At 37.3% G+C, this 22,561-nt stretch overlaps 2 protein-coding genes across 2 annotated transcripts; one reads left to right on the forward strand and one right to left on the reverse strand.

The window, feature by feature from the left end:
• Positions 1-6,778: 6,778 nt before the first annotated feature.
• LOC127078563 (myosin-8) lies at positions 6,779-9,935 on the reverse strand. Its single transcript, XM_051019009.1, has 11 exons — positions 9,926-9,935; positions 8,871-9,012; positions 8,634-8,691; positions 8,458-8,559; positions 8,342-8,379; positions 8,045-8,173; positions 7,789-7,954; positions 7,563-7,694; positions 7,361-7,470; positions 7,130-7,190; positions 6,779-6,982 (listed from the first exon to the last, which is right to left on the reverse strand). The coding sequence occupies exons 1-11, from the start codon at positions 9,933-9,935 to the stop codon at positions 6,779-6,781; spliced, it is 1,152 nt and encodes a 383-aa protein (XP_050874966.1).
• Positions 9,936-10,538: 603 nt separating this feature from the next.
• Positions 10,539-12,295, forward strand: LOC127086221 (GDSL esterase/lipase EXL3). The gene is made up of 5 exons (XM_051026940.1): positions 10,539-10,892; positions 10,993-11,123; positions 11,232-11,465; positions 11,597-11,852; positions 11,960-12,295. The coding sequence occupies exons 1-5, from the start codon at positions 10,640-10,642 to the stop codon at positions 12,148-12,150; spliced, it is 1,065 nt and encodes a 354-aa protein (XP_050882897.1). The 5' UTR covers positions 10,539-10,639; the 3' UTR covers positions 12,151-12,295.
• Positions 12,296-22,561: the final 10,266 nt, after the last annotated feature.

Raw genomic sequence — 22,561 nt, forward strand, 5'->3', positions numbered from 1 at the left:
CTTCTTGTCGTGGTACTTTTTTGCCTTTTCTTTGTACAACCAACTTGAGTGATATGCGGCATTGCGCATCTCTTCCAACTCAAGTAGTTGCACCTTCCTTTTGTCATCGGCCAACTCATTTTCAAAATTTAAATACTTCAGGGCCCACAAGGCCTTGTACTCCAATTCAACCGGCAAATGGCAAGTTTTACCAAACACCAATTGAAAGGGAGTTAGGCCAATTGGAGCTTTAAAGGCAGTACGATATGCCCATAACGCCTCATCCAATTTTTGGGACCACTCCTTTTTTGAATTAGACACAGTTTTCTCGAGAATTCTCTTAATCTCTCGATTAGAGACCTCCGTTTGCCCATTAGCCTGCGGGTGATACGGAGTTGTCACCCTATGAGATACACCGTAATGTTTTAAAATGTTTTCCAACGGTGCATTACAAAAGTGTGACCCTCCGTCACTTATCAACACTCGGGGGGTTCCGAAACGGGAAAATATGTTTTTCTTCAAAAAATTTATCACCGTTTTCGCGTCCGCCCGAGGTGAGGCAATCGCCTCAACCCACTTAGAGACATAATCGACTGCGACAAGCATGTACTCGTTCCCATAAGAGGGTGGGAATGGTCCTACGAAATCTATGCCCCAACAATCAAATACTTCCACCTCTTGGATATTTTGGAGAGGCATCTCATCTCTCTTACCAATCCCTCCGCTTCTCTGGCAACTGTCACAACTTTGCGCATGGGTATGTGCGTCTTTGAAAATAGTGGGCCAATAAAATCCCGATTGAAGAATTTTAGTGGCCGTTCTAACCCCATTATAGTGTCCGCCGTAAGGCGAGTTGTGACAATGCCAAAGGATGCTCTGCGCTTCATCGCCAGTGACGTATCTCCTTAATAGGTTATCACTACCCAACTTAAACAAGTATGGGTCATCCCAAACATAATACTTGGCATCCGAAAGGAACTTCCTTTTTTGGTTCGAAGTTAGGTCGGAAGGCACAAAACCACTAGCCTTGTGGTTTGCAAAGTCTGCAAACCACAACCTAACTTGAACTTTAAACAGTTTTTCATCAGGAAATTCTTCCCGGATTTCCTTTTCAGACGCGGTAACCTCCACATTCACTAAGCGGGATAAATGATCCGCTACCAAGTTTTCCGACCCCTTCTTGTCTTTGATTTCCACGTCAAATTCTTGTAACAAGAGGATCTAACGGATGAGCCTTTGCTTCGAATCCGGTTTGGTTAGCAGATATTTAATCGCCGCGTGGTCGGTATACACTACGACTTTAGACCCTATAAGATAAGACCTAAACTTTTCTAGCGCATACACTATTGCAAGTAGTTCTTTTTCCGTGGTGGCATAGTTTATTTGAGCCTCGTTAAGAACCTTACTCGCATAATGTATCGCATGAAAATTTTTGTCTTTTCTTTGGCCAAGTACCGCTCCAACTGCGTAGTCGCTCGCATCACACATTAGTTCAAAATTTTCATTCCAATTGGGAGCGACTATAATTGGAGCGGTCACCAATTTTTCTTTCAAAGTTTCGAAAGCTTGCAAACAATCATCGGTTAAGAGAAATACCTGGTCCTTAGCGAGCAAATTGCTCAAAGGCTTAGCCACCTTTGAGAAGTCCTTGATAAAGCGCCGGTAGAACCCGGCGTGCCCCAAAAAGCTTCGGATGCCCTTCACATTCACCGGAGGGGGTAACTTTTCTATCACTTCAACCTTAGCTCTATCCACTTCAAGCCCCCTGGAAGAGACTTTGTGGCCTAGCACGATCCCCTCGGTCACCATGAAGTGACACTTCTCCCAATTAAGCACCAAATTGGTCTTCACACATCTTTCCAACACCGTTTTCAAGTTTGCCAAGCATAAACTAAAGGTCCCACCAAATACCGAGAAGTCATCCATGAAGACTTCCATTGTTTTCTCTATCAGATCGGCAAAAATGGCTTGCACACATCGTTGGAAGGTCGCCGGTGCATTGCACAGCCCAAAGGGCATTTTTCGGTATGCGAACACTCCAAACGGACACGTGAAAGCCGTCTTCTCATGATCAACCGGGTCAACCACAATTTGGTTATACCCGGAGTAGCCGTCCAAGAAACAATAGTATTGTTGGCCCGAGAGTCTTTCGAGCATTTGATCTATAAATAGGAGTGGAAAATGGTCCTTTCTAGTCGCGGTATTCAACCGCCTATAATCAATACACATTCTCCACCCCGTTGCAACTTTAGTAGGGATCAATTCATCCTTGTCATTCCGGATCACGGTAACCCCACCCTTCTTCGGAACCACGTGCACAGGACTAACCCATGGACTATCCGAGATCGAGTAAATCATCCCCGCATCCAATAACTTTACAACTTCCTTTCGTACAACCTCCTTCATGGTAGGATTTAAGCGGCGTTGAGGTTGAGCTACCGACTTGAAATCCTCTTCCATCAAAATCTTGTGCATACAATAGGATGGACTAATTCCTTTTAGATCGGAAAGAGTCCAACCCATGGCTTCTTGATTTGTTTTTAGCACAATGATTAGACGGGCTTCTTCTTCATTTGTCAAAAGGTTGCTTATGATGACCGGCTTTGCCTCGGTCTCATCTAGGAATACATACTTCAAGGTTGAAGGTAACACTTTCAATTCAATTGGCGCTTTTTCGTCAATAATCTCCTTCTTCAAGTCTTCTTCCTCTACTTCCCACAGTTGTAGGTCGTCTAAACTATCAAGTTCCTTTAAGCATTCCTCAAGAGCTAGCTCTTCTTCAACAGTAAAAACCTCCAATGAGTCGTCAAGAGCTAACTCCATAGGAGATATCTCATGAATATGCTTTGAAACCTCCTTAATAGCGTCTTCGATCACATCGATGCGAAAGCTATCATTTCTATCTTTTGAATGCTTCATTGCTTCGAATAGATCGAATGTGACTTTCTCATTTTGAACTCTCACCTTCATTAAACCGTCATCAACATCTATCATCATTCGCGCGGTCTTCATGAATGGTCGCCCCAAGATGAGCGGAGCATCATCATCTTCCTCCATATCAATAACAATAAAATCGACCGGGAAAAAGAATTTGTCGACTTTAACCAAAACATCTTGGGCTACGCCATGAGGATGGGTTGTCGATTTATCCGCCAATTGCAACGTCATTCGGATGGACTTAATCTCAATGTTGCCAAGCCTCTTGATAATTGACAAAGGTATAAGATTAATGCTTGACCCCAAGTCAATAAGTCCTTTCCCGACATAGATGTCACCAATTTTAACCGGCAATGTAACTCTTCCCGGATCAACCTCTTTTTTAGGAAGCGTCCTTTGAATAATGGCACTACAGCTCGCATCAAGGACGATGGTCTCCGGTTCCGTATACCTTCGCTTTTTTGTTAGTATGTCCTTCATGAATTTGGCATACTTGGGCATTTGCTCCAAAGCTTCGGCAAATGGAATGTTGATTTTTAGTTGTTTAAAAATATCCATGAACCGGGCGTAATGCCGTTCATTCTCCCTTTTGGACGGAGCATGAGGATAAGGAAGGTTTTGGATTGGAGTAGCGCTCACTACCTCCTTTCCCTTTGCAACTCTAGCACTCTTCCATCTAGGCTTTTTCACTACCTCCCTTATTACCTCATCACTTGTATTTTTCTCAATCTCCACACTTTTTTTCTTTTCAACTTCACCATTATTTTTGTTCTTTTCAACTTCTTCCTCATCACTCCACACTCCCACTTCACCATCAACATTTTCCTCCAATATTTCCTCCTCATTTTTCTCTCTTTGTTCACTCTCAACTCTATTTTTATTCTCACTACCCAACTCCCTCCCACTTCTCGTCATGATCGCCTTACAATGCTCCTTAGGATTTATTTGCGTGTTTGCCGAAAAGGAAGGACCGGTTTGTTGTTCCGCGAGTTGCTTGGCAAGTTGCCCAACTTGAGTCTCGAGATTTTTTATAGCCGCGTCATTGCTCTTTTGATTGGCCATTGACATTTGCATGAATTGCGTCAATGTCTCTTCCAATTTAGAATTTACGACCGGCGGTTGTTGAGATTGATACGGATTTTGGGGAGGGTTTTGACGGCTAGAAGAACCACCTCCATAACCTTGGTTATGGTAATAGTTACTCATAGGTTGGAACCCTTGGTTCCCTTGGAATTGTTGTTGTTGATTTTGAGGGTGCGGTTGATAAGGTTGTTGTTGTTGTTGTTGTTGTTGTTGTTGTTGTTGTCTCGGTTGATAGTCCCGTTGATTGGCCATGTAGTTTACTTCGTCAAAACCGGGAGGTGGACAAAATCCGGTGTCATGTTCACCTTTACAAAGTTCACAACAAGCTATTTGTTTAGATTTTGATGGTTCTCTTAACTCTTTGATTTGTTGCGTTAAGAGTTCCACTTGTTGTGAGATGAGCTTGTTTTGGGCAAGGATGGCATCGTTCGTCCCTAGCTCAAGCACTCCCGACTTCTTCAAAGAGTTTCCTCGACTTTGACTCTGAAGATCATTTAAAGCCATTCGATTTATGATGTTTGTGGCTTCTTCGGCACTTTTTGACAATTTAGCAAGGAAATGGAGTGAAAGATACCCATATTTGATAGCTCAAATAAGCACTTTTGGGTATCTAACAACTCTCCCCGGCAACGGCGCCATTTTGTTGATTGTAATTTTAAGTGTCAGGTTTTTGTTATCGTATCCACAGGGATTGTAAGATATCACCGCCGTTCGATGGTTGTATTAATTCTAGCTTAAGGTAACAATAGGGTTTTGGTTGTTTGTCACGTTATCTTGCATAAAAAGGTAATAAATTGCGGTAAAAGTTTTGGTTTGAATAAATGAGAAATATTGCCAAAGTTAGGGTTCGATGATCACTTTGCATGTATTTGTTCGGTCAACAATCTTATAAACTCCTTTAGATGATAAGTCATTTCACAAAGTCCTCCCAATATGTTTCTCTCGAACACACATTGTGAGTTTTGCCCTTTTGATCGATTGTTTATCTCTAACACAATCTATCAAAATGACAACTTTTTGGTTCAACCTTATGGTGAACAAAATCATTCATTACTATCTCTAGCTAACAAACAAGATTGGATGAAAACCTAGGTCAAGAGTTGGTAAACATCTCTCGATCATAAACCAACACAAAGAGTTTTAAATAGAAACAAAGTTTTCATCATATATTCACCATTAAAGAGTTTACACATGAAGATCCTTACATTTACACACAAAGCTAGTAATCACCTACATCTAACCTTGACAAATGGATGACTTAGCTACTCATTTTCATGGTAGCTTGGTCGGCAAGTTTCGGAAGAAGGTTGATCAACATCCAAGTCGGATAATCGAGATTGGATGGGAATCCACCTTCTTTTTGTAGAAGATGGTTAAAAGATCAAGAGAAAATGAAATCTAGGGCATAAAAGCTTCCAAGAACAATGCTGTAAAATATCTAGAAAAAGTACAAAAGTGGAAAAATTAGGTAAAACTAAGGTATGGCTCCAAAAAGTGGCACTTGCTACTTATAGAGCTGCACTGGGCTGTCATGCTCGCTAGGCGAGCAGAATGGCTCGCCTAGCGAGGGCCTAAATGAAGCACATGAGACACCTGCGCCCAGAGAAACAGCCTATCTCAGACTGTCATGTTCGCCTAGCGAACAAAACCTTCGCCTAGCGAAGGGCACGCCTCAACCCTCGCTCCAGCGAGGTTGAGAGGTTTGGCTACTAGAATCCTCGCTGGGAGCTCGCTGATGGCTCGCCTAGCGAGTGAGTGCTGGCTGCGCTTTTCACCAAGTCTGGAAGCGTTCGCTGCAACGCTCGCTGGAAGCTCGCCTAGCGAGTCCTTCGCTACAGCTCTCGCCTAGCGAGCAAGCTGATGAATGCAACTTCTCTTTGGTTCCTTTGCCAACTTTCTTGTGTCTTCATTTTCAATTGTTTCATGCCTTCTTCCTGCATAATAACACACAAATCAAAGGTACCAAGATCGTTTATCAATGTATTGCATTTCATCTAAAACAAAGGTGGTTTTGACAATTTAGCAAGAAAATGGAGTGAAAGATACCCATATTTGATAGCTCAAATAAGCACTTTTGGGTATCTAACACACTTTTACTGGAAAGCGCCCTCTAAAGTGGAAACTTTTAAGGGTTTAGAGGGCGTTTTTACTGGAAAGCGCCCTCTAAAGTGGAAATTTAAAGGGTTTAGAGGGCGCTTATTTTGGAAAGCGCCCTCTAAAGTGGGTGGTTATTTATTTTTATTTTTTTAAAAAGCGCTATATTTATTTATTTATTTTAGACAACCTGTATATTGAAGCAGTACACCTAAAACTGTATAATTTGAAGCCCTTTTTCACACATTGCATTCAACAAGCCTTATATACAACAATCCATACATATACAACAATCCACTGATATATAATCGTTTAACTTCTAAAGATTCTAAATATACAACCAATTCATAACTTAAAAAGAAATAAAACTAAGTAGCAAAAGCATCTCTGAGATGTATGATTTTTTTGCTAGCCGCAGTCTTCTTAGGGTCCGCTTCCTGAATCGAAGTTCATTTCTAGCAGCCATTCCTCGCATGCCGGTTTGAATACAAACAGCTTTGGAATAGGTAGTTTTATAAGCACTTCTCGAAAGATACATGCGGATTTGTTTCTGGATTATCAAAGATGCGGCCTCCCTTCTCATGCATTCATACCGACGTCTTGCAAGTTGTCCTATGTTAAGTTCATAGGATACGTAAAACTAAATGACTTAGAAAATGGATAACAAGATTATTCATACATAGTATCAAAAAGGATTCAAATAATTGATACCTTTAATAGCCCTTTGTAGTTCTATGGCATAAAATCGCAATAACTTGTACTGTTTCTCATAAATATATGTGCGAGCTTTTTTCTGAATAACGATTGCGGATCTTCCTAGGACCTCGACACGACATGCATCTAGTTCTGCCATTTGACCTGCTCTCAGGAAAACTTTTGTCTTTCCTATCTGCAAAGAAACCCAAACAACATTTTATTCCAATCCATATTATCATACATAGCGTGTTCGAAATTTTTTAGCATCATCATCTATGATTCAATGTAACCTGCGAGCAAATAAAAATGCTATAACTGAGATTAAGATAAGAACTACTACCTGATAATCTTTAAGGTTTGCTTTATCTAGAAGTCTCTTGCAAGCCGTCATCTCATCAGGACTGCAAATATATATTTATTATTAGTTATTTCAGATATAGTTGTGTTATTTGAACATCTAAAATCGAAAAAAATTTGTGACAACAATCTAGGTGGTTAATTATGTTCAGTACAATCACATTCATCTGTATGATCAGAAAAAGAAAACACGGAAAAAAGGAGAAGTAAATACCATGATTTTAGAACCTTAGGTTCCATTATACTAAACCGCTGAACAAATTCATCAAAGTTCTTTCGAGTTGGATATCCAGCGCAACTTATCCTAATTGCCTCCATTACACCCTGTAAAAGGCATTCACAGAGTTTGAAGTAACTTGAAACAAAAATATTCATGTCATAATAAAGAACAAGGCTAATATGGGGGTTGAACTCACCCCACATCGAAGCTGCTGTAACACATCGTTGTTCTCAAATATCCCCGACTTAAGAAGATTATTTGGCTTTACACAACGAATGTAGTGTGACTCAGTCGCACTCAATGTTTCAAGCAAAGATTGCAGTTGTTGCTTCATTCCATAAGCAATAAGAATAACAATGATCAATAGTTATATACAAAAGACTTATAATTTTCAAGCATATGCATGTTTAAAGAAAACCAACCTTAAACTGAGTGGCTATAGAAGAAAACTTTGTTGATTTAGTACTTTCCTCGTGTAAAGGTGGGAAAAGTCCTGAAACAAAGGAGCACTTGGAAGCACAGAGCAGCGCAGCGTGTTCCGGAACAACGTAGTCTTTGTTTTTATCAAGGAAAAGATCAGTTTGATACGTGACATGAAATCAAAGTTCGACATATATACTAAGCTTTTAACTTTCTATTTCATGGTTGATATAACTGCGTAGACCAAAATGTATTTTACTCACATCACCAGCATAGTGATTGATGGTGAAGTCAGTTCGTGACAACTTCGGTTTGCTGAATCGCTTATTGTCCTTAAGTGTTTGATATTTTTCAGCAAATGTTTCGTGCGTTGATCTTGGAAACATACTACAAAGAATAAGCAGGACAATATATAAAAGAATGACTATAAAACATAGTTATTGCTCAAAGTATATATATTTGCATGCGCTAACGCCACTTTACATTATGTAAAATGACATAAACAAACCATTAACTATAATACAAATATTTGAACTATTGTCATTTAATACATACCAGGCCTCGTCCAGAAGAGCAATAACGCCGCCAGGTTTCTGAAGTTATAAACAAGAATGAGATGACAAACTGATAGAACTTTTCTAAAATGACAAAAATGCCAGGGTGAGTTGCACCTTCTCAATAAGATCGAGAACATCTTGATTATCAACGAACTCTATATAACTCCAATCAATTTCTTCCTTTGTATATTCCTCTTGCTCCATTTTGAAGACATGCTGCATAATGAAATAATGAAGTGTTATTTGAGTCTATAGAAATTGTTTACCAGGAGATAGTAGAAAAATCAAACCTGGTTGAAATGCTGCTGTAACTTCTCATTTGTCAAATTGATACAAAATTGCTCGAAGCTGAACAGGGCCGATGTAAAGTTAGTTACTGTTAGAACAATAACTGTGGTTCAAAAGTAAATAGATACGAAAAATGTAAATAGAGAACACAAAAAATTCGATCACAGAGATTGGCCAAATGTGCATACGTCTATAAACTTCATATAAAATTAGGCAAGAGGGTGGTTAAGATTAAGAACCTGTTTGTCTTGAAACTCTCGAATCCGTATATATCTAGAACTCCAATTAAGTTCTTCGAAGTCAGAAGAGAAACCAAAAATGAACAATAGCGAACGTCAGAAGAGAAACCAAGTAATATGAAGATTAGAAAAATACCTATGGTGTCAAAATCGAACAGCTAACAACGAATTAATAGAAGGAGGAAACGTCGTAGATCTAACAGAGGTGGAAGGAGAACGCCTTAGAAGTAGCGAAAATCGTAGCAGTGAGAACCCTAACGTGAAAAAGAACGAAAATAACAGAGAGTGAAATAACAAAACGCGCAGTATGTTATAATTTTAATGTTTACTAAAGGGGACCTTAGAGGGCGCTTGTGGAAAAAAAACGCCCTCTAAAGGGGGCCTAAGAGGGCGCTTATGAAAGCGCTCTCTAAGGTTTTCCAAAAGCGCTTTATAAACTGGAAATGCACATGGACTTATAGAGCGCTTTTTTAAAAGCGCCCTCTAAGGGTAACCTTAGAGGGCGCTTTCTAAAAAGCGCCCTGTATTGTTGTCCCTCTATCTCCTCCTTATTTTTTCGCTTCACCTTAGAGGGCGCTTTATTACAAAAGCGCCCTCTAAAGTGCGCTGTCTATTCCAGTTGTTCGCTCCTTATTTTTTCGCTTCACTTTAGAGTGCGTTTTTGTAATAAAGCGCCCTCTAAGGTGCGCTGTCTATTCCAGTTTTTGGCGTAGTGCCTATCGCATGACCTTTCCACTTCTTCTTATGGTTGGCTTTGGTAAAGAGATGTCGATCGTAATTTCTGAAAGACTTCCTGATTGATAAAACATTAGGCAAGCCTTGGGGCAAGTATTCTGGACCGGCCAAAGGTCTAATATAGGTAATATCCAAATATCCAACTCAACAATGAAAAATCCAAATAAAAATATTCATCATAAATAATTGATACATGTGAGACTTAAGATATATGTTTTGATCTCATAGTTCACCACACACATATTGGACTTTGTACTGATGTTGGTGTTCGATTGTTGACCTCACAGGTTCACCATCACACTATTGTATCAGAGATCTACACCACCGCATTATAAGTCCATCATCAATCATAATTTTGGTTTCAACTCGATATATATATATATATATATATATATATATATATATATATATATATATATATATTATATATATATATTATATAATATATATATATATATATATATATTATATATATATATATATATATATATATATTATTTTGTCTTAAAAAAATAGTGAGTATTTATGCACCAAATTGAAAGCTGAAAATGATTTTTAATATGGAAAAATTATTGTTTTTTGAAATTATGTGCAACTTGAGTATGCATAGTTGCACAGCTACACCTAGTGGGCATCTTATAAATTAAATTGACAGTGTCCTCTCTTTTCATGTAGCTATCTATTTATAACAATGAGTGTAACTTTTTGGAGAAAAAAATTGTTGGTATAACCTAAAGAGAAATTTTTATTGAAAATTTGATTTTATATTACATAAATTCAAAAAATAATTAGTATAAACCAAATGACTCGTCCTGTTTATTTTAGAAAATGACCCTTACCAATATTAAATTTGTAAAATTGATATGAAAAAATAAAAGACAAAATAGTTCGTACAGTCAGAAGTTAGATGAAGTGATTTCAATTTTCATAAATGAGTGAAAGCTAAAATGGTATCTAAGTTAAATTCAGATGAAAAATGAGGGAAGCGAACAAGAAGCACTTGTAAGAATTATAGCTAGACATATTCTTCTTCAATGTGTACCTTGCTGCTAAGTTTCATATTATTGGGAGGAATTGTTTCTTACACAACTCATGCCATACAATTTCCACCAAATGCTTCATTTCCAGCAGTGTTTGCTTTTGGAGATTCAATCATGGATACAGGTAACAACAATAATAACATGAAAACACTTGCTAAGTGCAATTTTCCTCCATATGGAAAAGATTTCAAAGGAGGCATCCCAACCGGTCGGTTTTGCAATGGAAAAGTTCCATCAGACTTTCTAGGTATATAAGTCGTCAGTCAGTCGTACTAATATACATAATCTTATAAAATGTTTGTCACAGTTAAATCGTATTTAAACATAATTTCTATTTAATTTGTCAGTTGAAGTATTAGGTGTTAAAGAACTTCTTCCTGCATATTTGGATCCAAATATCCAACCTAGCGATCTCATCACCGGTGTTTGCTTTGCATCCGGTGGTGCCGGATATGATCCTCTCACGTCTCAAATAGCGGTAAACCTTATTATTATTTTTTATTTCCTAAACTTATTTAAATAATTTTTCATTTTTTTTCTTTCTAATCCTTTCTAATTATGTCATTGTTATATATCATATAACCAGGCAGTTATATCGTTGTCCGATCAACTAGAATTGTTCAAAGAATACATAGGAAAGCTAAAAGGACTTGTTGGAGAGGATAGAGCAAACTTCATCATAGAAAATAGTATGTATTTTGTTGTTCAAGGAAGCAACGACATTTCCAATACGTATTTTTTTACTCATGTTCGAGAAGTACAATACGACGTTCCCGCTTACGCTGATCTCATGCTCAACGCCGCTACAAATTTCTTAACGGTATGTTTTTACTCAAAATATTATGTTTCGATGAGGTAATTAAAATTAAAAAAAACTCAAATATTTAAATTGATATTGTAATTTTTATGCATGTGCTAATGTTTATATTTTCTCTTGGATATAATTAAAAGGAAATATATAAACTTGGTGCAAGAAAGATAGGAGTTTTCAGTGCTCCACCAATTGGATGTGTGCCTTTTCAAAGAACACTTGCTGGAGGAATTGAGAGAAAATGTGCTGAAAAAATCAATGATTTATGCAAGTTATTTAACACTAAATTATCAAAGGAGTTGAGTTCTCTTAACCACAACTTGATTAATTCAAGGATCGTTTACCTTGATGTTTATACACCTCTTCTTGACATCATTGTAAACTATCAAAATTATGGTATAGTTTGAATTTTCCTTTTTATTACAATTTGTTTTAGTACTAGTATTTAATTAATATGAAGACATTAATGTGGAAAATTTATGTATATTGTTTTATAATGGCAGGTTATAAAGTTGGAGACAAAGGATGTTGTGGCACAGGTGAAGTAGAGGCATCAGTGTTATGCAATCAATTGTCTACTACGTGTGAAAATGCTAATGACTATGTTTTTTGGGACAGTTTTCATCCCACAGAGACCGTCCATATGAAGCTTGTAGATTCACTTAATCGAAAATATTCGCACCTATTTCTCTAGATTTTTTGTTTTTAGTTAGTTTGATATAAACAGCTCACGTTGCATGTTGGGCTTACTAATTTGTTGCAAGACAAATTTATTTGATATTGGATCTAAGAAGTTGATGAATGATTGTCTTATTTTTAAAGTAGGCTTTGGAAAAACATATGATTTTGTTAACTAGAGTTTCATGAAGTATATCCTAATAAAGGTTTAGATTTGGGAATAAATAACTTTATTAGATGCATACATGTGTATTTTCTAAGAACATTTTTGTCATAGTTAATGACGATCCAAATTAAAAAGTCATTAATAATTGTAGTGTCATTGTCTGTTATGCCATGAATATATATAACAATATTACTTCATTCCTTTTATACACATTATACAACTATAGTATTATCAATATATGTGTTTCGTGTTGTAATTAGAGTTGATTTGAAAGTATGAATTCAAAGTTTGTTACGGTGGTTCAGAATTTTAAATGCGGTGTAAAGGGGGTTGAACTTGATGGTTAACACTTCAACGCTCTAATCAGTATGAGAGTGAAAAGTGATGTTTGAATGAAAGAAGATTTGAATACATGTCAAGTGGTGCGGTTTCCTCTTTAAATAGGAGAAATGGTTGGCAACACAACGTGTGTGGAACATCGTGGAATGTGATAAGTCGTTAGATCAATATGTGCGATTGTCATGCCATTCGTGTGAAGGATTTGACTGCCCATTGGAAAAAAAGGCTTACTTGTTCTACTTTCAGTGCCTCGTTGTTGTCACTATTGGGCCTTTGCCTTATGGGCCTTGCGAACAATTTAGAACAATTGTCCACCAAACCATTGTTTATGCTTTGTAGGGTAAGAGTTCGTGACACATATTCTTGCCCGACAACGAGGTTTGTTAGCCTGGAAGTTCTATATAGGATGTTGTCGTTAATAGGAATAAGCGCATTAAATGCCTCCCTTGTAAGACCTAACGTAATGTGTGGAATGACTGACATGTCTCCCTACACTAGTCAGTAATGATGTTTCCCTTTATTTAGAGTACTCAAGTGTTGTTTGAATCGTTTTTAGGAGATGTAGACTGTTTGTGATGTGGGGTGATCGTATGATCCTTAATGCTCGAGTATGATATAAAGGGCTTTTGAAGATTTTACCTTTCATGTTGTTAATGACCTGTAAAAAAAGTGTATTTCGGCTTCATTTACTATTCTTCTCTAAAAAAGTTCTTGTTTGAGTGTTGGATTAAGTTCATGCGACTTTGTTCGTTGGCACTAGCCTTGCATGTTCGACTGTTCCTTCCTTTGATTCCAAAGTTTAACGTTATCCTTTTGGTCATGTTCACCTTTTATAGGGTTTCTAAGATAGTGAGCGTTCGAGCTTGCTTACTTTCTACATTGTATTTTCATTCATTATCTTTTACAACATATTTTAATCATGGTGATCATGCCAACTTCGACCAAGAAGGTCAGTAAGGATATTTCAGGAAACTAGGTGGATCCAAACCAACTAAGGGACTATTTCCTCTTTTGTTCGTGAAGATGTCTTTGCCCAAATTTTGACTGACGTGGGTCCTACAACTGACTAAGAAGTGTGTTCCCCTAGATGAAGATAACATGATTTGCAGCAAAAACGATAGGTGTGCTATTTATTTTCATGAATGCATATTCTCCCTCATAATTTATCGCCTTCCTTTCAATGAATTTGTAGTTAGCGTATTGAATCATTTGCTTATTGCACCTTCACAGTTACTTCTAGTGAACTGGTATTTGTTAAATATTTCCAGCATTAGTGCAAGTATAATGGGGGTAAGCCGACTATGAAGTTGTTCTTTCATTTTTTTTAAACTCAAAACAACCCCAACTATGCGAACGATTTTGGTTTGCTCTCATTGAGGCAAAACATCAGACATTTTAAGACTTACTCTGATAGAGTGAAGCATTTCAAGAATTGTTTTTACCTAGTTACTCCTCTTAACAAAGAAGCGCAAGCAAAGATCAACCACTTGGAACCTGGTCATCCACCGATATGCATATACAACTTCTATAAGTATTGGATCAAAAGTCATTACTTGATGGGGGTGAGGTCTTATATCCACAAGGTGATGTACCTATATCATAAGGATCTATACTTTAAGACCCAATTGATGTCCATTTATAAGGAGCTTGGCTATGTTGGTGGAGTTGTCTCATACGACAAGGTATCAAGAAACCGATTGAAAAGGTGCATCCAGACCCGCTGGCTAGTGTTGAAAAGTATATCTTTGACAAATATTTTTATATCGTATCCACAGAGATTGGTTGTTATTACCGCCGTTCTATAATCCAAATTGTTATAAGTTTAGAAAGTAACAAAGTTGTTTTGTTTGGAAAGTTATCTTTTTGAGTAAAATGTCACTAAAACAATAAAATGGTTTTAATCAAATGTAAAAGCTTGGCAAGATTGGAGTTCACTATTCCAAGTGCTTATGATTCCTTATGATAACTATATAGCTTTAAGATTATTGGTGATGTTCAAGTATCCTCTCAAGGTCATTTATGTCTAAATGATATTGTGATAATCACTATATTGATCCTTAGACGATCTCTCCACCTAACTATCAATATAACAATCTTTAATGGTTGATACCAAAGAAGAGTCACTACGCCAAAAACTGGAATAGACAGCGCACCTTAGAGGGCGCTTTATTACAAAAGCGCCCTCTAAAGTGAAGCGAAAAATAAGGAGCAATAGACAGTGCACTTTAGAGGGCGCTTTTGTAACAAAGCGCCCTCTAAGGTGAAGCGAAAAAATAAGGAGGAGATAGAGGGACAACAATACATGGCGCTTTTTAGAAAGCACCCTCTAAGGTTACCCTTAGAGGGCGCTTTTAATAAAGCGCTGTTATAAGTCCATGTGCATTTCCAGCTTATAGAGCGTTTCTGGAAAGCCTTAGAGAGCGCTTTCATAAGCGCCCTCTTAGGCCCCCTTTAGAGGGCGCTTTGTTTCCACAAGCGCCCTCTAAGGTGAAACGAAAAAATAAGGAGGAGATAGAGGGACAACAATACATGGCGCTTTATAGAAAGCGCCCTCTAAGGTTACCCTTAGAGGGCGCTTTTAATAAAGCGCTGTTATAAGTCCACGTGCATTTCCAGCTTATAAAGCGCTTCTGGAAAGCCTTAGAGAGCGCTTTCATAAGCGCCCTCTTAGGCCCCCTTTAGAGGGCGCTTTTTTTCCACAAGCGCCCTCTAATGTCCCCTTTAATAAACATTAAAATTATAACATACTGCGCGTTTTGTTATTTCACTATCTGTTATTAGCGTTCTTTTTCACGTTAGGGTTCTGAGGCGTTTTCCTTCCACCTCTGTTAGATCTACATGCGCGTTGCCTCCTTCTACCAATCAAAGGTACACGCTTTTCCCAATTTCTGTTTTATGTTATTGCTTTGTTTTAGCTTTGCCCAATTTCTGTTTTACCTTATTACTGCGCGTTTCCTCCTTCTACGTTTGTTTCGACCATGATAGCGGATGCACTAGGAAATTGACGGTTGGTTTTTAGTGACCATGATTGCGGATGCAATGGGTTATACGACCTATGAACATCTGATTTTGTGTCAACACCAGTATCATTAGAAACCTAGGTCCGAATGTGTTTGAACTCTTCTGAAATTGTTTTTTATTTATTCTAATTAGTAATGGATAATACATGGATGTCTTCCAATCGATTGTCGAGAGAGTACGAGAATGGGGTATCAGAATTCGTTAAGTTTGCCGTTGCGCACGCCGAAGACCCCAGTAGAATGATATGTCCTTGCTTGGGTTGTTGTTATGGGAAACGGGTTGACGCAGTTCAGTTGACATCGCATCTAATGAGGTATGGAATTGATCGAAGTTATACATGTTCGAATTTGCATGGTGAGAAAAGTAACGAGAATGTTGAACCGGGGGATAGTACGACCTATGCCTCAAACTATAGTGGCGCAGATACATACGATTGTGATCGAGTTGAAGAGATTGCAGAAGCACTTGAAGGAGATCTTAAGGATTGTCCCGAAATGTTTGAGAGGTTGGTAAGTGATGCAGAGAAACCTTTGTATGATGGTTGCACTAAATTCACAAGATTGTCTGCGGTATTAAAGTTGTACAACTTAAAGGCGGGCAATGGGTGGTCGGATAAAAGTTTCACAGAGTTATTAGCCCTTTTGAAAGATATGCTTCCTGAGGATAATGTTCTTCCCAATCGAACATATGAGACCAAAAAGATGTTGTGCTCTATTGGCATGAGCTATGATAAGATACATGCATGTCCAAACGATTGCGTTTTGTTTCGAAATGAGTATGCATCGTTAAATGAGTGTCCTAAATGCGGTGTCTCGCGATATAAGAACAAGTTGTCTCCAGCAAAGGTCTTGTGGTATTTTCCTGTTATTCCGAGATTTAGACGCATGTTTCGTAGTGAAACCGATTCAAGACACTTGACCTGGCATGCAGATGAAAGAATTATAGATGGAAAGTATCGACATCCGGCAGATTCACCACAGTGGTTGAAAATTGATAATGATTATCCTGAATTTGGAGAAGAATCAAGAAACCTTCGCTTGGCATTATCTACTGATGGAATGAACCCACACGGTATCCAGAGTATCTCACACAGTACATGGCCTGTGATTATTATGATTTATAACCTACCTCCATGGCTATGTATGAAGCGTAAGTACATGATGTTGTCTATGTTGATTTCTGGACCTAAACAACCAGGGAATGACATAGACGTGTACTTGAAGCCCTTAATCGAAGATTTAAAGATTTTGTGGGAGACCGGTGTGGAGGTTTATGATGGATATAGGAAAGAAAGTTTCAACTTGAGGGCGATATTGTTTGGCACAATTAATGATTTTCCAGCATACGGAAATCTATCAGGGTATAGCATAAAAGGTCAATGTGCGTGTCCTATTTGTGAAGATAAAACAGATTGGAAGCGCTTGGAGTTTGGTCAAAATAATGTCTTTCTCGGTCATCGGAGATTCTTAAATTCAAATCATCACTACCGTGGATGGAGAAAGGCGTTCAATGGAGAGACAAAACAAGGCAGAGCTCCACCTATATTGACGGGTGATCAAATTTTTGAAAAGGTGAAAGATTTGGATACTCAGTTTGGCAAGCCTTTTGCCCACACACTTGTCAAAAGTGGGTGGAAGAAGAGGTCAGTTTTTTTTGAATTGCCGTATTGGAAGTCCTTGTATGTGAGACATTTTCTTGATGTTATGCATATTGAAAAAAATGTATTTGAAAGTGTTATTGGCACGTTACTCAATATACAAGGAAAGTCTAAGGATGGCCTTAAGGCAAGAAAGGACTTGATAGCGATGGGAATAAGAACTGAATTAGGACCCTTGAAGAAAGGAAAACGAACATATCTACCGCCTGCTGCTTATACTCTATCTAGAAAGGAGAAAAAAACATTGTGTAAGTTTCTAAGTGAAGTTAAAGTTCCAGAAGGGTACTCTTCAGATATTAGAAGACTTGTGTCTATGAAAGACCTCAAGTTAAAGAGTTTAAAGACCCATGATTGCCATGTTATAATGGAACATTTTCTCCCAATAGGTATACGTTCTATTTCTCCAGAAAAAGTAAGAAGCTCTATAACTAAGTTGTGTTCTTTCTTCAAGTCAATTTGCAGTAAGGTGATCAATCCTACGATCTTACCAATGTTGCAAAAAGAAATCGTTATTACTTTGTGTGAGCTTGAAATGTTTTTTCCTCCATCATTTTTTGACATAATGGTACATCTAGTTGTTCATCTTGTGAAAGAGACACAATTGTGTGGACCAGCTTATATGAGATGGATGTACCCTGTTGAACGTTATATGAAAATATTAAAAGGGTACGTGAAGAACCGAAGTCGACCAGAAGGTTGTATGGTTGAAAGATACATTGTTGAAGAAGCGATTGAGTTTTGTACTGAATATTTGTCTAATGTTCAGTCAATCGGACTCCCCAAGTCTCAACTTGTCGAAAAGAAAGAAGGAAAAAATCTAATTGGAAATAAAATCGTGGCAGTATCAAGGGTCGAACGGGATCAAGTGCATTTGTATGTTCTGCACAATGAGAATGAGGTTGAGCCGTATGTTGAAATTCACAAGGATGTTCTCCGAGGTTTAAATCCCAATAGAAATGAAAATTGGATAGTACGAGAGCACAATCGATGTTTTATACCTTGGTTTAAGGATCATATTTATTCAAAGTATTATTCAGATCCCGCTTCAATAACAGAAAGGTTGAGATGCCTAGCATATGGTCCAAGTTTCCATGTTTTTTCTTATAGCGCATACGCGATTAATGGATACACATTTTATACCAAAGAACAAGATGATAAAAGTACTATGCAGAATAGTGGTGTCACCGTGGTAGCTGAAGCAATGCACATATCAAGTGTGAAGGACTTAAACCCCAAATTTGCAAATCTGTCGTATTTTGGTGTTATCGAGCGCATTTGGGTGTTTGATTATGAGAAGTTTCAGATTCCTATATTTGGTTGCAAGTGGGTTGAAAATAATAACGGCGTTCGAATGGATAAGTCAGGATTTTTGCAAGTGGATCTTAATAGGGTGGGATACAAAGATGAGTCTTTTATTCTAGCCTCTCAAGCTAGACAAGTGTTCTATGTCAATGATCCGAAAAGTACGAAATGGTCTATAGTTCTTTTTTCCAACAAAGTAATTGATGAAAACACTGGAGATCAAGGTGATATTGATGTTGAGATTGAATCGTTTACCAGAAATGATCAAGATGAGAATATTATATCAAATGATTCATATATTAGAAATGATCATAATGAGGGTATTTGGATCAATCCAACCGTCCGTGTTGTTAAGAGACATGTAGAACATATTCCAACCAAGAAAAGAAAGAGAACTTAGTGAAAAAGGTACAGGTCAAATGATTTTAATTGTTTTCTTTATTACAGGTAAAATGACTTTTATGATTTTAATTGTTTTTACATTTGTCATCTGATTTTAATTGTTTTCTTTTTTACAGGTAAAATGGCTATTATGAAGTCAATCATTCGTGCAAGGGGCAAGGGATGCTCGAAAGTATCAATTGATATTTGTTTAGATGGAGATGCTCTATTGTCGTCAAACCTCATTCGCGTATATGATGATGGAACATGTCCATCTAAACATATATCAATTATATCTTCAAAAGATAAGGGTTCAATGTTGGCAAGTTACATTGGTTTCCTTGTTCGACAACATATTCCGATTACATGTGATAATTGGAGAAGTCCGGACTTGAAGGTTGGCAAAGAAAAAATATGGTCGGAGATACAGGTACTTACCATATATTGTTATATGTTTTTTGTTGCATCAACTTTGCAGCCCTGTATTGTTGGCAGAATTTAGGACTTCTCAAAGTTGATTTCTTGTTACTTTGTCGTTCATAAAATACACCGCTAAATTCTCTGCGTTTAATTTTTAATTTTTTTTCATCAGGCTTGTGTCTCAATAGAGGATGGGTATCTACCTAAAGTTATTTTTGTAGTGGTCCAAAAGAGACATCACACCCGTCTCTTTCCTGTCAACCCCAAAGAGACCGATAGAAGTGGAAATATTATGCCAGGTTTTTTCAATATATTTCTCAACGCAACTGGTATATATTATCATTTGAATTTATCACTTTTTGCTGATTTTGTTGTTCTAAATTGTCAAAGGAACCGTGGTAGACACCAGCATTTGTCACCCTAGGGAATTTGATTTTTACCTTAACAGCCATGCAGGAATTCAGGTAATATTAGCTATGTCATTTAACTTTATGCCATTGTTTACTATTTGTTGCTCAATCGCCTTTTGACAGTTCTGTGTTATTTGCATTTGGACGTGTTCTTTTTGCAGGGGACTACTTATGCTGCCATCTATTGTTTTGGTTGAGCCTTATTTTGTATGGATGTGCGATAGAACTACTAGACAACTTTTGGATATACAGAACATGTTTGCCACCATGGGTGGATGGGCGTTTTTGTTTAGTATTGGTTAGAACTACTAGACAGCTTTTGGATACAGTGGTCACTGGGTGTTGGTTGCTATGTTTTATTCTCTTAATTGTAGTACTTTGAGAATATGTTGTTGTATATTGTTGATCAAAGAATCATATATTAATGTTGTATATATGGAGGATTAATGTTGTATATAAATGGATTCATGTTGTATATATCAATGGATTAATGGTGTATATATCAATGGATTAAAGGATGAAATCAATATGAATTTTACACTTTTGCAGCATGCGAACAGGTTACCAATTAAATATATATCCACTGTTTTTCAAACAAATTTTTTTAAAATAACTAACACTTTAGAGGGCGCTTTTTCCTGAAAGCGCCCTCTAAACACTTTACACTGACAACTTTAGAGGGCGCTTTTTCCTGAAAGCGCCCTCTAAACACTTTACATTGACAACTTTAGAGGGCGCTTTTTCCTGAAAGCGCCCTCTAAACACTTTACATTGACAACTTTAGAGGGCGCTTTTTCCTGAAAGCGCCCTCTAAACACTTTACACTGACAACTTTAGAGGGCGCTTTTTCCAAAAAGCGCCCTCTAAGGTGTCCCTTTATGGACCACTCCAGAGGGCGCTTTTTTCTTAAAGCGCACTATAATGTGGCCACTTTAGACAGCGCTTTCTCCAGGAAACCAAAGCGCTGTCTTTACCTATGCCAGCGCCAGATTAGAGGGCGCTTAAAAGCGCTGTTATAGGCCAAAATAAGCGCCCTCTTTTCCCTTATTTGACGTAGTGAGTAATGAATAAATCTATCTCTACAGCTTATTCATTACTTGAAAATCTATTTTATGTCAAGACTCAAATAATCTCTTTCAACAACTACTCAAATCTGATTTCCAACTTAGGGCAAAAATAGCATTCAATACATCAATAATCTTTTATCATATATATGAGTCAAATGGAATACATAAACAAATGAGAATAGCTACTACCTCCAATCTTGACAAAATGGGGTTTAGCTCCTCATCATCATTTTCAAAAGCAAAATGCAATGGAAGAAAAAAAAACTCTGTTTTTTTCTCTTACAAAATATCAAAGTATCAATGAATGTGTTAGAATGAATATCACTTTCCATTCTGATTTTCTAAAAGGGGTTGACATTTCCTAAAATGATCATTTCTCATCTAAGGCAGAAAAGCTCTCCCAAGGCAGACACCAAAATGGCAAAACCAGTTGGTCATGAAAAACAGCACCCTTGGCCCAAAAACAGCTTGCTGGATTCGCAGGCTTCGCGGCGCGAACTGAAGCCACCTTAGCTTCCTTGCTTTGCAAGCTTCATCCAAATAGTTTTCCAAGTGGTATTATTCCAAGTTAGGCTTCCAAATTGCATTCAACACTTCTTTAAAATTATGATTGTGCATTCCAAAGCTCCCTTGCCCAAAAATTCTACAAAACTAACAAATATGTGAAATAACTATTCAAAACAAAATAAATTAAACCTAATTGCATTTATACAAAATAATGAGAATAAAAGTGTGTAATTACATCAAGACTTGGTAAAAGGGACCAATAAAATGATATAAAAAGTAGTAATAATTGGTCCCTAACAACTCTCCCCAACTTAGCATTTTGTTTGTCCCTAAACAAAAGTTTCCACCATCACAACCAAAGCAATGACACAAAAGATTGAAAAGTGTTTGTCAAGGACATTCAAATGGTTCAAAAGTGTTTGTCAATTTCTCAATCCACCTATCTCAATTCTAGACAAAACATGAATAAGAGAAATGGTTGAGTGCAAAAATCATTCCAAGGAATTCAAAGCCATATATGTCAAAATTGAATCAAACTTACACACACATCATAATAATGATGAATAACATGAAGGGTTACTTTCACTCATCCAAGCAATTAAATTAACAACAACTCAAATCATGCGGTTATCACGACAAATACCAAATCATGTGAAAAATGAGAATCAAGAGGTCTTTCAAAGGTTGTAATGTGGCTTAGGTTACAAGAAAGGATATAATTAAGAGAATTCAACAAAGTTGCCTATCCTAAGGGAGCATTCCCAAACATTCAACTCTACATAATTTCCCTTTCTTTGATCCCTATCTTTTTCTTTTTTCTTTTTCACATCCACACAACCATGAGGATTTTCTTTTCTTTTTTCTTTCTTTTCATTTTTCATTGCTCTATGGTGTCAAGGGTGATTTCTTTTTCTTGTTTCTTTTCATATTTTCACCCTTTCATAAAAACTCACTTTTCCAAGTTTCTAATCACATCTTTCTACTTTACTCTCCCCAACTTTAGATTCCAAAACCAAATTTATTCACTAATGCTCCCTACTTAGACATAAGCACAAGGCAAAATTTGCAAACAACTCGGTTTGAGGGTTCAATTGATACGAAAGAAATTAGGATTCATTTATTCCAAAATTTTCAATTGATTTTACAATGATCAATCA

The sequence above is a fragment of the Lathyrus oleraceus genome, chromosome 5, assembly GCF_024323335.1.
Source record: "Lathyrus oleraceus cultivar Zhongwan6 chromosome 5, CAAS_Psat_ZW6_1.0, whole genome shotgun sequence".
Classification (NCBI taxonomy): domain Eukaryota; kingdom Viridiplantae; phylum Streptophyta; class Magnoliopsida; order Fabales; family Fabaceae; genus Lathyrus; species Lathyrus oleraceus.

Excerpts from the sequence above, each read along its gene's own strand:
- LOC127078563 (XM_051019009.1), bottom strand. Across the intron at positions 7,695-7,788 it reads CTATAGCCACTCAGTTTAAG|CAACAACTGCAATCTTTGCT; the intron begins GTTGGTTTTCTT and ends TATGGAATGAAG. Across the intron at positions 7,191-7,360 it reads CCTAAGGTTCTAAAATCATG|TCCTGATGAGATGACGGCTT; the intron begins GTATTTACTTCT and ends ATATATTTGCAG.
- LOC127086221 (XM_051026940.1), top strand. The coding sequence starts at position 10,640 with ATGTGTACCTTGCTGCTAAGTTTCATATTATTGGGAGGAATTGTTTCT. Across the intron at positions 11,466-11,596 it reads CCGCTACAAATTTCTTAACG|GAAATATATAAACTTGGTGC; the intron begins GTATGTTTTTAC and ends TATAATTAAAAG. Across the intron at positions 11,853-11,959 it reads TGTAAACTATCAAAATTATG|GTTATAAAGTTGGAGACAAA; the intron begins GTATAGTTTGAA and ends TTATAATGGCAG.